At 37.6% G+C, this 12,013-nt stretch overlaps 1 protein-coding gene across 2 annotated transcripts in view; it reads left to right on the forward strand.

Moving 5' to 3' along the window:
* KHDRBS3 (KH RNA binding domain containing, signal transduction associated 3) overlaps nt 1-12,013 on the forward strand; it is an 87,072-nt gene that overhangs the window by 26,111 nt on the left and 48,948 nt on the right. For both annotated transcript variants that reach the window (XM_074145272.1, XM_074145271.1), the window contains exons 3-4: nt 7,179-7,295; nt 10,578-10,724. In XM_074145272.1, coding sequence (XP_074001373.1) covers nt 7,179-7,295; nt 10,578-10,724 — 264 coding nt within the window. The remainder of the gene's footprint in view (nt 1-7,178; nt 7,296-10,577; nt 10,725-12,013) is intronic.

Raw genomic sequence — 12,013 nt, forward strand, 5'->3', positions numbered from 1 at the left:
TGATTTATGAGCAATTTTTTCCTTTCTCCTGTTCAGGATTGGTGACAAATGCTTCAAGAGAATGAAACTTAAGAATTAATAAATACCTATGAAATCTGTGCAAAAAGCTCTTCTGTATGTGAATATTGAATTTAGAGCAGTTCAAGCTGGCATCTGTTCCTGTACATCTGCAGTCCACAGTAATGCTGTTAGGGATAGTGCAAGATACCTTCGGTGTCAAAAAGAACGAAAAGATACCTTCAGTCTTTGAGGAGGTGTAGTCTTTTTTGGTGTTAGTGAACTGAGAATGTGCTGTTTGATGCTGACCAAGTCACTACAATAATAAATTTTCCAAACTAGCATTGTGGTACCGGTCTGGGTTAAATGTTTTCATATCTGGAAAACTTAGATATCGAGAAAGTGGTGAGGTGAAAATAAGTTTGTTTCAACTTTATGAATAGAATAGTGCACCCAAATAAATAATCCTACTTTTAAATAGGATCAAAACAGCAAGTTAAAGTTATTAAATCCTTAACAGGGTTTAATACCTGAAAATGAAACTAACTACAAATAAGTGATTTTGCTGGCAGAAACTATTTTGTTTATATTTGTCAGTGATGCCTCCAGCAAGCAAAACAGACTGCTTAGGTAAACAGATAGGATTAATGAAATATCAATAATAATTTTTTTTGTGCTAAATGATATCTCTGGACCAAAACAGTCCATCAGCACACTATCCCCCTTCAGACAGCTTACTAGACCTCACACAGGGTTAACTGAGTTTCCTTTAAGTATTTCATTGCTCTTTCCCTCTTTTTAAAACTTCTCTAACTCTGACTCCTTGAATAAATCATAACATCCTCAGCACGGGTCAGGCAGCCCTAGCTCTGATCTGCTCAGCTTGGTGTTGTGATGCCTGCTCACATTACCTGTCCTGTCAGATATATTCTCACAGGCTCAGAGCTGGGTCCTGGGCAAATTCAGCCTCATTTACCTCTGATAGCCCTGGAAGGTGACAGGTTAACTGCAGCAGAAAGCTATTAAGCTGAAGTTCAAAGCAGCTGGGTTTCTATTGGAAAAAATCTGGTAGATCTCAGATTCAAAAGTAGGTATCTCACTTTTTTGGGCATCTGTTCTCCCTGAGAAAACCTTACAAGTTTTGGTCTTCTGCTTGGTGTGCAAACAGTTGAGTTTGTGGTGATGTGCTCAACTTGCCTCCTATCTAACAGCTCTTGGATGCTTTTGCAGTGCTATATATTTATATACTTTAGCTGGGACCTTTTGTATTGCTTAGACCTTGGCAGTGTTAACAGATGTAGTATCCTGTGCTAGAGATGGTTGGCCTAAATGTTGTTTTCATGTCTGGACCTTGATAGAAGGTGATAGACTAATGAAGGGGACCTGAACTTTGTCTGCTTTATGAGATAATTTGTCAAGATAACTTCTGGGACTATGTTCAGTTTCTGCTTGAGGCTGGTTATGCATTTGAATTAATTTCTTCATCTGTGTTCTTTACAGACTCTTGTACACATTAAATACCTTAATGTCTTGATATGGTGACAGACAAAACCTTATGGAAGCTCTGCTGTAGATTGCAAGCGTAGTCAAGTCTTTTTAAAACCTGATTGTATACAATCTTGTTATGAATTTTTCAGGTTGGTCTTACTCTGTTACAAGACATTCCTTGGAAATGTCTGAATTGTTGTGATGTAAATTAATCTGAGGTATTTAGGTGAGGCTTGAATAAGCTTTGGTAATGCTGTCTACAATCCTATTGTAACTGGGATGTGCTACAAGCAAGGATTTAAAGGGCTTAGGGCTTTTATGCAACCTTGTAGGAAAAGGGCCAACTTCTTGAGGTAGGATTCAGTTCTAAAACAAGTTATGTATATTATATGTAGGAGTCCATGTGGATGCTGGATGTCTAAACTGCAGTTAGTGGCATGAGATCTTGTCAGGTGATGGAGTTCAAGGTGATTTAATACACCTTGCTATTTGATCAGGTGAATACCTCAACTGACTTCAGGTCAAGTGTGGAAATGTGACCTCTAAATCTGTACTTCTGTTGCATTTCATGCTTGAAAACGATCTTCAACCTTGCACAGGCTTAAAGGCAGAAGAAGTGAGCAGGTCATGATGTGGTTGTCTGAGGATAGATCCGGATAGTCCCTTCAGTGATGTTGCTGTGAAATACCAGCATGTGTGAAAGGCGTTTCATAGCTTAGATACGTGTGAGTGAGGCATGAGGGTGTTATCCCCCTCCCACACATTTAATTAATATGCATTGTGAAGTAGTTTAGTCTCAGAAATCTGGTTTTGCTTTGACAGCTTAGTGAATTTAAGTGTTCTGAATTTGAAGGAAAAATAGCTGTCATGGGTGACAAATGAAATGATGATGGTTTTCCATGAGAAGGATCAAAACTATAGGAACAATTATTTCCGTTTTGTCACAGGCTACCATTTCAGAAATTATTCATAGAACTACACTTAAATACTGGGTAAATTGCAGAAGTTTGTAAGAAAAGGTCTGTGTTGTCTTCCCTGAGGTGATACTTTAAATATATATTCTCAAGTTACTGACTTATGGAGCTGGTATCCATTTAAGTCTTCTAGCTCAACATTTAAAGTGAAAATACCTATTTTAAAATGTCATTGTCATATACAATATATCTGCAGTTGTTATGTAAAGTCATGGAGAGAGTAATATTTTAAACACATGACTAGAAAACAGTTTTTCGTAATAGCTTAGTTCTAAGGATTTCTTAGCAGAACTGGAAAATGAGGTTGTGTAACCATAAGTGTCATAGGTGATGTTTAAAGACCTATTACTGTGTTGTGTGAAGGAGAGAGTAGATGCTTGAAGTATTTACCTTTCTATAGAAACCTCTTTTTCTTGAAATTTGTAAGAAAAATCTTGAAACTTTCCTGTTTCAGGTCATTGTAAGCGAAAATGCTCTGAGTCTTAAGTATTTTTTTCTTCTAATGAAAGCTAAAAAGCAAACTAACGTGCCAAGAAAGCTTTCTATGGCTTTAATGGCAATGGCTTGCTTCAAGCTTTACAGGAAAGCATTTGGTCAAGTGTTTATACTTTCACTAAGTATTTTAAGCTGGATGAACCATTCCCAGCGGACTTGTCTTGGTGGGGATCAGCAAGGATTACTTTTTCTATTATATCCCCCATTCTGTAATATATGTATTTAAAAATGCTGTAGCATTGGCATTAATTCCTTTTTTGCTGAAATTCATGTAGTAGATTAAATGCTTAAAAAAGTGTATACTCAATTGTGTCACTTCTGTAGCTGTGTCTTCTCCAGAACTGTTTTCAGGGAATAGTTTCATGCAGTGATCTAGTAAGGAAATAAATCTCTAGATAACTGTTAAAGTCACATTTTGATTTGGAATTTCTGAAGAAATAACTGTTAAGAAGTGATGTCTGTAATCTTCATTGTACTGTATCTGCAAAAATGCTTCTTAAAATGAGGACTTATGAATATCTAGAGAAGAAACAATTTTCAAGCGAAAACCTGATTATTGATTTTTTTGTTTCTATATTTTTTCTGTTAAATATATATCTTTAACTTGAGATTCTGTAGTTATACAGCAGTTCAATCTGTGAAAGGAAAACAAATAGATGCTTTCATTGTAGTTAACCAGTATCTGTGGGTTTGTAGACCCCGTGGCCAAGGGGTAGAATCCCATATCTGAGGAACTTGAGAAGGGGCTGTTGTGCTTTGTGGTGGATCTTTTAACCACAAAGTAAACAGAAGGTGTTGATATGGGGGGTTGTGTTTGCAGTGATCGGAGGTTTTAGGAAATAAGAACACCACTTAAATCTTGTATCCTTTTGCTCAAACTAATGTATACCTGGTAATACTTTGTAATGATGTAAGACTACAGATGGTATAATTTATCACAACTGTAGTGTTATTTGGCTAGAACTGTAGCTGGGGTAACAATTTTTTTTTTGCCCCTCTACTCTGCGCTCGTGAGACCCCTCCTGGAGTACTGTGTCCAGCTTTGGAGTCCTCAACACAGAAAGGACATGGACCTGTTGGAACGGGTCCAGCGGAGGGCCACGAGGATGATCAGAGGGATGGAGCACCTCTCCTATGAAGACAGACTGAGAGAGCTGGGGTTGTTCAGCCTGGAGAAGAGAAGGCTCCGGGGAGACCTTATAACAGCCTATCAATACCTGAAGGGAGCCTACAGAAGAGCTGAAGAGGGACTCTTTGTCAGGAAGAGTGGTGACAGGACAAGGGGCAATGGTTTTAAATTGGAAGAGAAGAGATTTAGATTAGATATAAGGAAGAAATTCTTTACAGTGAGGGTGGTGAGGCACTGGAACAGGTTGCCCAGGGAAGTTGTGGATGCCCCATCCCTGGAAGTGTTCAAGGCCAGGCTGGATGGGGCTTTAAGCAACCTGGTCTAGTGGGAGGTGTCCCTGCCCATGGCAGGGGGGTTGGAACTAGATGATCTTTAAGGTCCTTTCCAACTCTAGCCATTCTATGATTCTATGATTCTTCAATTGTCTCCTCCCAGGTTTGTTAATCTGAATCTTGATGCTGTTTTTACAAAGATACCTTAAATGCTTTGCTGTAACTTTGAGGTACCATATTTGGCATATCCTTCAGAGTTGGTCTGGAAGCAACTTTGAGTGGGGGACTTTATTTTCTGTTTTTATACCATCATCAATATGATCCCAATCCTTACCTAGGACATGGAAAGCTATCTTAATGTATAGACAATCCTTGATTTAACAAAAGTGATCTATCCAGGGTAGAATAACATTCGTGGCCAGCTCTTCAGAGTTCAGCTGTTTTCTAGAACTGTGAACATGGCAATAGCTTCTAGCCCAGCTTGTGCTGGAAGGCAGCAAGACTGCTCTAATACAATGTAAAACTGAAGCTAGTGAACTTCAGGACAGTTTTGGGTATTTATGGCAGTTTGGATATGGTTGTACTGTACTAGGGAGAAGGGTGAGTGAAGAGGGCAGTTTGCATGTCTGATTCTGAGCCAGAGCTAGTGAGGATCACTGATCTGGCTTATATGGAGCTGCACAGATGTCTCTTGGTTACCCTCCAGTGCCTCTAATTCAGATGGTTTGTAAGCTTGAGTTTGATACTAGACCTGAATTTGGCTTTTGTTCTTGGGCAAATGAACTTTAGGAATGTGATGTGTGGGAAGTGCCCATGGAACTGGTATATCAGCTGTCTTGTGTAAGAGCTAGCTTGGATCTGCCAAGTTTGTCTGCTTTAAGTTTGCCTGCAGATGTGCTAGATTTCTTAATTTTGCAACAAAAACTTGTGCCTCACTGTGTGGCGATTTTTGTAACTTTAGGTTTGAGTCCTCACTCCTTGATTACTGAGGATAAAGTGTATAAAAATTGTTAGTAAACTTAGTGGTTGATAACTTTTTGAGTGTTTCTGTATCTTTATGAAATATGTCAAAGCTTTTGCTGATCAGGTGTTTCCAATTTGATATAAAAGGGAAACAAAACAGTAGTTCAAACAAAATCAGTGCCTGTTCAAAGTAAATCACCTGGAAGGATTCATTCAATATCATAAATGGGTTTTATTTATGGAATAATCAACTGAAATATTCCAAAGCTTTTTAGCTTTATGTTGGAGCAAAAAGGCTTTGGGGCTGCATTGTAAGCCATTTTTTAGTAACCTTAACTGTGTCTAGATATCTAGAAGTATGGGCTTTCTAATCAGCAGAATTTCAGACTTGCAGCATGGTTTCTCATGCTTCAGACTTGTCAAATCTAATATTTGGAGCGTCAGTGCACAGGAAAGAACAGTTCAGTGAATCTCAGGATACAGCTAATATGTTTTCATGTACATTAAGTGTGTTGTCTGAACGTGTTGTTTGTGCAGCTGCTTGTATAGCTACCATAATGTTTAGCTTCAATGCTGGAGAGTTTGGTTTGAGAAGACGACAACTTTTGGTGGTACTGAAGTCAAGTTGAAGTCACTTGTAGGTCAAGTTTTAAATAAATGAAACATTAAAATATTTGCCTTTAAAATAAGAGAAATGAGATAGAAACAGGGAGATCAGTCAGCAATTAATCACAGGCCAAACAGACTCAATTTGGGGAAGATTCACTGAATTTCATGGAATTTTTAGAGTTGGAAGGGACCATAAAGATCATCTAGTCCAACTAGACTGGATTGCCCAGAGCATGTTAGAGCATTCATTTATTGCCAATTAACTGTAACAGTAGGACAGTGAGAAATAAAACCAAAACCACATTCTCTGCACATCCTGGCTCTAAGTCCAACTTTGTGTCCTTGAAATGACAATAGGCAGATTCTCCTTTGTCCTTTTATGAATATCTTTAATGCTTGTTTTCTTTAGTCTACTTTTCCCTCTGAAGCACCTTCTGGGCTGAAAAAGCACCGGCTGTATGTTTTGTTGTTTTCTGTAAATGGAAATGGTTGGATTTTCCTTGTCTTTATTTTTGTGGCTCAGCACTTTCTTCTCTCTAGTTATCTCAGTGGGGTAATGCTATGGTAAGGAACCCCAACTCATTTTGGTAAACTTCAGTGATAATGGGGGTTGACTGGCAGTTGAGAAGATCTTGAGTGTTGATTCTGGTTTGGGACTGGATTTAAATGCTTATGTTCTCTGGATTTTTATTCCCTGTTTGTTTGTGTTTTTAGTTTTGGGTATATTGTATGGGTTGCTGTATTGCTTCATAAATCTTCAAGGGAGGATAAGGCAATTAAATATTTTTTTCTTCGGAACTTTGGTTGGTTTGTATGGGTTGCTGTATTCATAAATCTTCAGGGGAGGATAAGACAATTAAGATATTTTCTTTGTCCTCAGAACTTTGGTTAGTATTCTATCTGAGATTGCTGCCAGCTTTGTTTTTTTTTATGGTTTTATGTACCTGGTAACAATTGCTGAGAACTGAATTGCAGTTTGAACACATCTGTTCTCAGTGTTATGTGATAAACAGAAAATTCTCTTTATGCTATTTGAGTTCTTTGAGTTCAGATACATCTGTGTTTCTGTTGGCACCTGGTGGAGCCACTGATGTGCTGTCTACTGTCCTACGTGTTTGTACTTAATGGCTGTAGTTTATGATCTAATACTTGTTTGCACCTAGAACAAAAAGTTGCTTCAGCAAAATATTCCACTTGTTCATTTATGTTTAAAAAAAACCAATGAGCTTAATGACTTTTGTTTTCTTGCAGTTCAACTTTGTGGGAAAACTTTTGGGTCCACGTGGCAATTCTCTAAAGCGCTTACAGGAAGAAACACTGACAAAAATGTCTATTTTGGGAAAAGGTTCTATGAGGGACAAGACAAAGGTAAGACCTTAGTATGCTTCTAGAGTGTTTTAACACCTGGATTTTTTAACTTTCCTAAAATCTTTGGGGAGGTGAACAAACCCTGTGACAAAAATTGGGGAGCAAATAAAAAGCGTAGGATACCCTTGTGTTGGTTAGATTCCGATGGAGTCTCTTTCCTGAGGAGTCTGTTCTCACGGTAAGTATTTTGAGGCAACCATGAGTTGTACTTAGGCCCTCCAGCTATGGTCCTTGTGGATGTCAGTGGAGCATTACTGGAGGCGTGTTCTAGATTGATCTTGCACAGTTCGTAATGAGTAATGCCCAAGTGAACATGCCACTGTTCTCACTTTTGAAGGAACCTGACTTTGAGAGAAATCCAAACATTTTTACAAAAAATAACATTTATTTTAGAGTCATAGAATAGTTTGGTTTGGAAGGGACCTTAAAGATCATCTAGTTCCAGCCCCTCCCACTAGACCAGGCTTCTCAAAGCCCCATCCAGCCTGGCCTTGAACACTTCCAGGGATGGGGCATCCACAACTTCCCTGGGCAACCTGTTCCAGTGTCTCACCACTCTCTCAGTAATAATGTGACCTGTCTGGTAAGCTGCATTTTTTATTTGGAGCATTCCTACTGATACAAATCAAAACACTGAACATAATTCTTGCCTGTAGGGTACCATGTTTTATAGGCCTCCAGTGAAATACTTCTGTGGTTATATAGTCTGAAACTTCAAAATATTGTGTGCTGTAAAGACTGATAATGACATTCATATGGAAAAGTGACTTAAAGGGCTGGCTACTGAATTTCATAAACTACATATTTTTCAGGATATTTCTCCATCATTAAAATATAAATGCAATGTGGTTTATAGAGTAATTATCAAGAACTTGATGAGAGCTCAGACATTTCTGTTCTGTGCAACTTAAGAGCTAACTCTTCCTTTTAATTCCTTCTTGGAAATATTTTTATTCTATGTATCTTGTATAAACATAATTTATATTTATGTAATACATAAAGGCTTGAAGATGAGAGGGATTTTTTTGAATGGAAGCTGTTAATGTAATACATAATACAGATAATGCAAGTTTACACAATTAGTTATGCAAAAATTGCTAATAACTTTAAGAGGAAATATGACAATTCAACCAGAAAAACAAAAATACAAACTAAACTTGCTCTAAGGTAGAATGAAAAAGTCTCCAAATTGATTAAAATGACACTTGGTGAACTTCCTCAGTTATTGTAGATTGTGTCAAACTGACATTCTTCTGTTGCTATATTACATGTTTCTATATCAAAACAACATGTGTTATGGAGTATGAAGGCCCTTGAGTTTTTTTTTCTAATGGCTCTGCAGTATAAAAATTTTTTTATTAAAATCAGAAGCTCAAGCTGAAAAGTTCGGATCCTAACCTGAGTCAGAATCCTGGGGAAGAGTCTTAAAGGTTTCTATTTGAATCATTTGAACTCTCTTGTTTCATTTGGTAATGAAGTAATTGTTCACATTTTATTTATAGTTATGAATTGTTCACATTTGGTTTGAGATGCTAGTCTAAACTGCATCTATCACCTCTCTGGGCAACCTGGGCCAGTGTTGTACCACTCCCATTGTAAAAAAAAAAAAAACAAAACAAACAAACACTGGCTTTTCCCTTCTACCTCATCTAAATCTCCCCTCTTTTAATTTAAAACCATTACCCCTTGTCCTGTTAAAATCCTTTTTCACCAGGCACTGCACATGAAATTGTAACTGTTCTATTGCTTACTGCTATTACCAGGCAAGTTGATAACTACAGAAGTGAATTTTCTGATTTCTCTGCATGTGTAACTGCACAGTGATTTTTTTTCCCCTTTAAAAAAGGGGCAGGGAGTACTTGATAGCATGTGTATGTACTAAAAAACAGTACATGGGGAACTCCACTGATGAAAACATCTATCGTCCAGTGCTAGATGACAGTTCATAGGTCTTGAATAACTACTTGAAGTACTTAAGTGAAAAACAGTTCCTGTTAAAACTAAATACCCAAGAGCTGTAGTGTTTGTTACTTCCTATTTCTAAGATCCATTGTTTGTGTTGACAAGATAATGGTTTTGCTGATGAAGTCTAATCCTGCTGACTCTGGCCTCTTAATATTCTTGCTGTGGATGCTCTAAGAGCTGACCAGATTATGCTGATTTTTTTTTTTAAACATCCCCATAGTCAAACACAAAGTATGATTACAAGAATGTTATGAGACGCAGAAACAGATTGTCACTTTTGGACTTCAATGCATAATTAAGGAGTGTGTATGTGGGGGTGGACTTCAACTATCACTGAAACTATAATTTTAGTAATCTAAAGGATGAAGTACTTACCTGAAGTTCTTACCCGCCTGCTAAATACAATAAGGAGCAGGAGAGAATTCTTAGGGCTTTGTTTTTTTACTAGCGGAACTGTTAAGAATATAATAATGTTATATGGTAATGCAATGAAATTATTTCTAATGGTGTTTCAGTCCCTTGGAATACACCTGTCAGATACACATGGGAAGGGAGGAGCCTGTCTGAGACTAACAAATAGTGTCCTTTAGGTCTGTGAACACTTTGAATGCAAGTATTTGAGAGCTGAGCTCTGCTCCACTAAATTGAAATTGTAGTTCTTCAGTCATGTTGAAGTGGATTAGATGAAGCAGAATAAAAGAAAGAAACTCTTTTCTGAAATAGCTAGCGAACTCTTGGGTTTTTGTCCTCCTGCTTTGTCTCATATGCTGTTAGTTGATGTCCAAGTAGCAATGTTCTCTGAAGGATGTACTCATGGGGTAGAAATCTTAGTGAGAACAGGAAAGCAAATGAGAAGTATCAGAGCAGAGCAATAATACTAAGATTGAAATAATATTGGCAAAATAATCTTGCTCTTGTGGAATATTAGATCAAGCCTATTTCTAAAGACTTTTGAGAAAAGAGGCTTTAAGTTCACTTACATTTCTCAGTGTCTTCTACATGAAACTGGTGCACTTGAGAACTCTTGGAAACATTCTCCCTTGTGCTGCAGTTCTGTATGTGAACAGAAACTGATGGGTCCTATTTTGGGTGTTACTAGTCACTTACTGGTGATAAGCAAACTGATAGTATTCCGAAATTTTAGGTACAAGATTCATTTGAAGTGTATCAGGAAGGTATGTAACTTTATACTTTTTTCAGTTCTTGACATCTCAACATGAATAAACAGTATGTGTAAGTGCCTCTGAAGCAACTTTAACACTTGCATTATAATGAGTTTAAGGTGGAAAAGTTCCCAATGTTTTTTTTATCTACTAGGAGGAAGAGTTGAGAAAAAGTGGAGAGGCAAAGTACTTCCACCTAAATGATGACCTGCATGTTTTAATTGAAGTATTTGCTCCACCAGCAGAAGCGTATGCCAGAATGGGACATGCATTGGAAGAAATCAAGAAGTTCCTCATCCCTGTTAGTATTTTAATTTTTTTTTGTAAAAATTCTGGTAGCGTTAAGTGAGAAACTGTCTCTGAAACTAACTGTATGACATCGGTCAAGTCATGTTTCTTATTTTTCCTTCCCTTGTGAAAGAAGTAGTTATGTTGACAAGTTATTCTCATTCTCATATAGATAGTTATTGGGCAAATGCACAGCTGTCTCCATATTCTCACCTCATGATATGGCCTATAGTAAAAAAGCAACTTATTCTGGCTTAACTGGTCATGTGCAAAGTATTTAAGTTTATGAAAAATTGTAAAAATGTGTAAAATATGGAAAAATAACTTTGCTTAAGGTAAGGTTTTTCTGTGTTATTGTGTTCTGAAGCATCAGCATAGGATTGTTTCACTAAGAATGAATAAATTTGGAGCTGTAGTATTGCTTTCACCCATAATCCCGGTTTAGGGTTCAGTGCTGAAAATCAATAAAATGGTTTTATGTCTTTTTTTTTCACAAAGCTAGTGATATGCGGGTTGTGTGTGTACTTCAACATGTGATATATGGATGTATAAAATGAGATGTCATTTCCAGTGTAAGTTTGTACTCCAGGTTTGGAATATGTATGGACACTGGCGTTAGAGGGTTTCCAATGTCTTTCTACACAAGATTCCTTTATTTTCTTATGTAAGGACCAACCTTGATTGCATTGTGGTATTGAACTCCTTGGAACAATCCAAGCCCTCTTAAGAAGCTGAGGCATTTGAGGTGGTGTTACTGTGTGTGAAATTTCAAGCTGTAGTAGCTCTTCAGTGAACGTTCTTCTATTTTTATTGGTTATCAAATGAATATAGAAAGCAAAGCATCCTCAAGGTGTGTTGACTTCTGTTTATTTTTACTGCTGAAAATGTTATCCAGGTGTTAGTCTTGATTTGTGTCAGGTCTTGGAAATGTGAGAGACCTGGCTAAGGGAACTTTACTAAGGTGTGTATCTGGGTGACAGCTCATACATATTTGAGAGTGTAGTCAGTGTAGCTGTATTTGGGAACAGCTGGGAATACTTGTGTGGCCATTACAGCCTGTTGGGGGTAGAACTGCCAGCTGTACTCCAGGGTGAAGCAGTTGGTGCTGATGCCCTGATGGTTCTATGGTGTGCATTTAGTTCATACAAAACCTAGCCTGGATCCATAAAACTTAAGTCTCCAGGTCACTGGAGTTGACTGTGTGCTCCTTGAGTTTCTTCTGTCTTGTTTTTATCTGAAAGTTAATTCATATGCCCCGATACTGCTCCGTGACACAAACCAAAGCATGGTAAGTAATGATCA

This window comes from Numenius arquata, chromosome 3 (genome assembly GCF_964106895.1).
Source record: "Numenius arquata chromosome 3, bNumArq3.hap1.1, whole genome shotgun sequence".
Taxonomy (NCBI): domain Eukaryota; kingdom Metazoa; phylum Chordata; class Aves; order Charadriiformes; family Scolopacidae; genus Numenius; species Numenius arquata.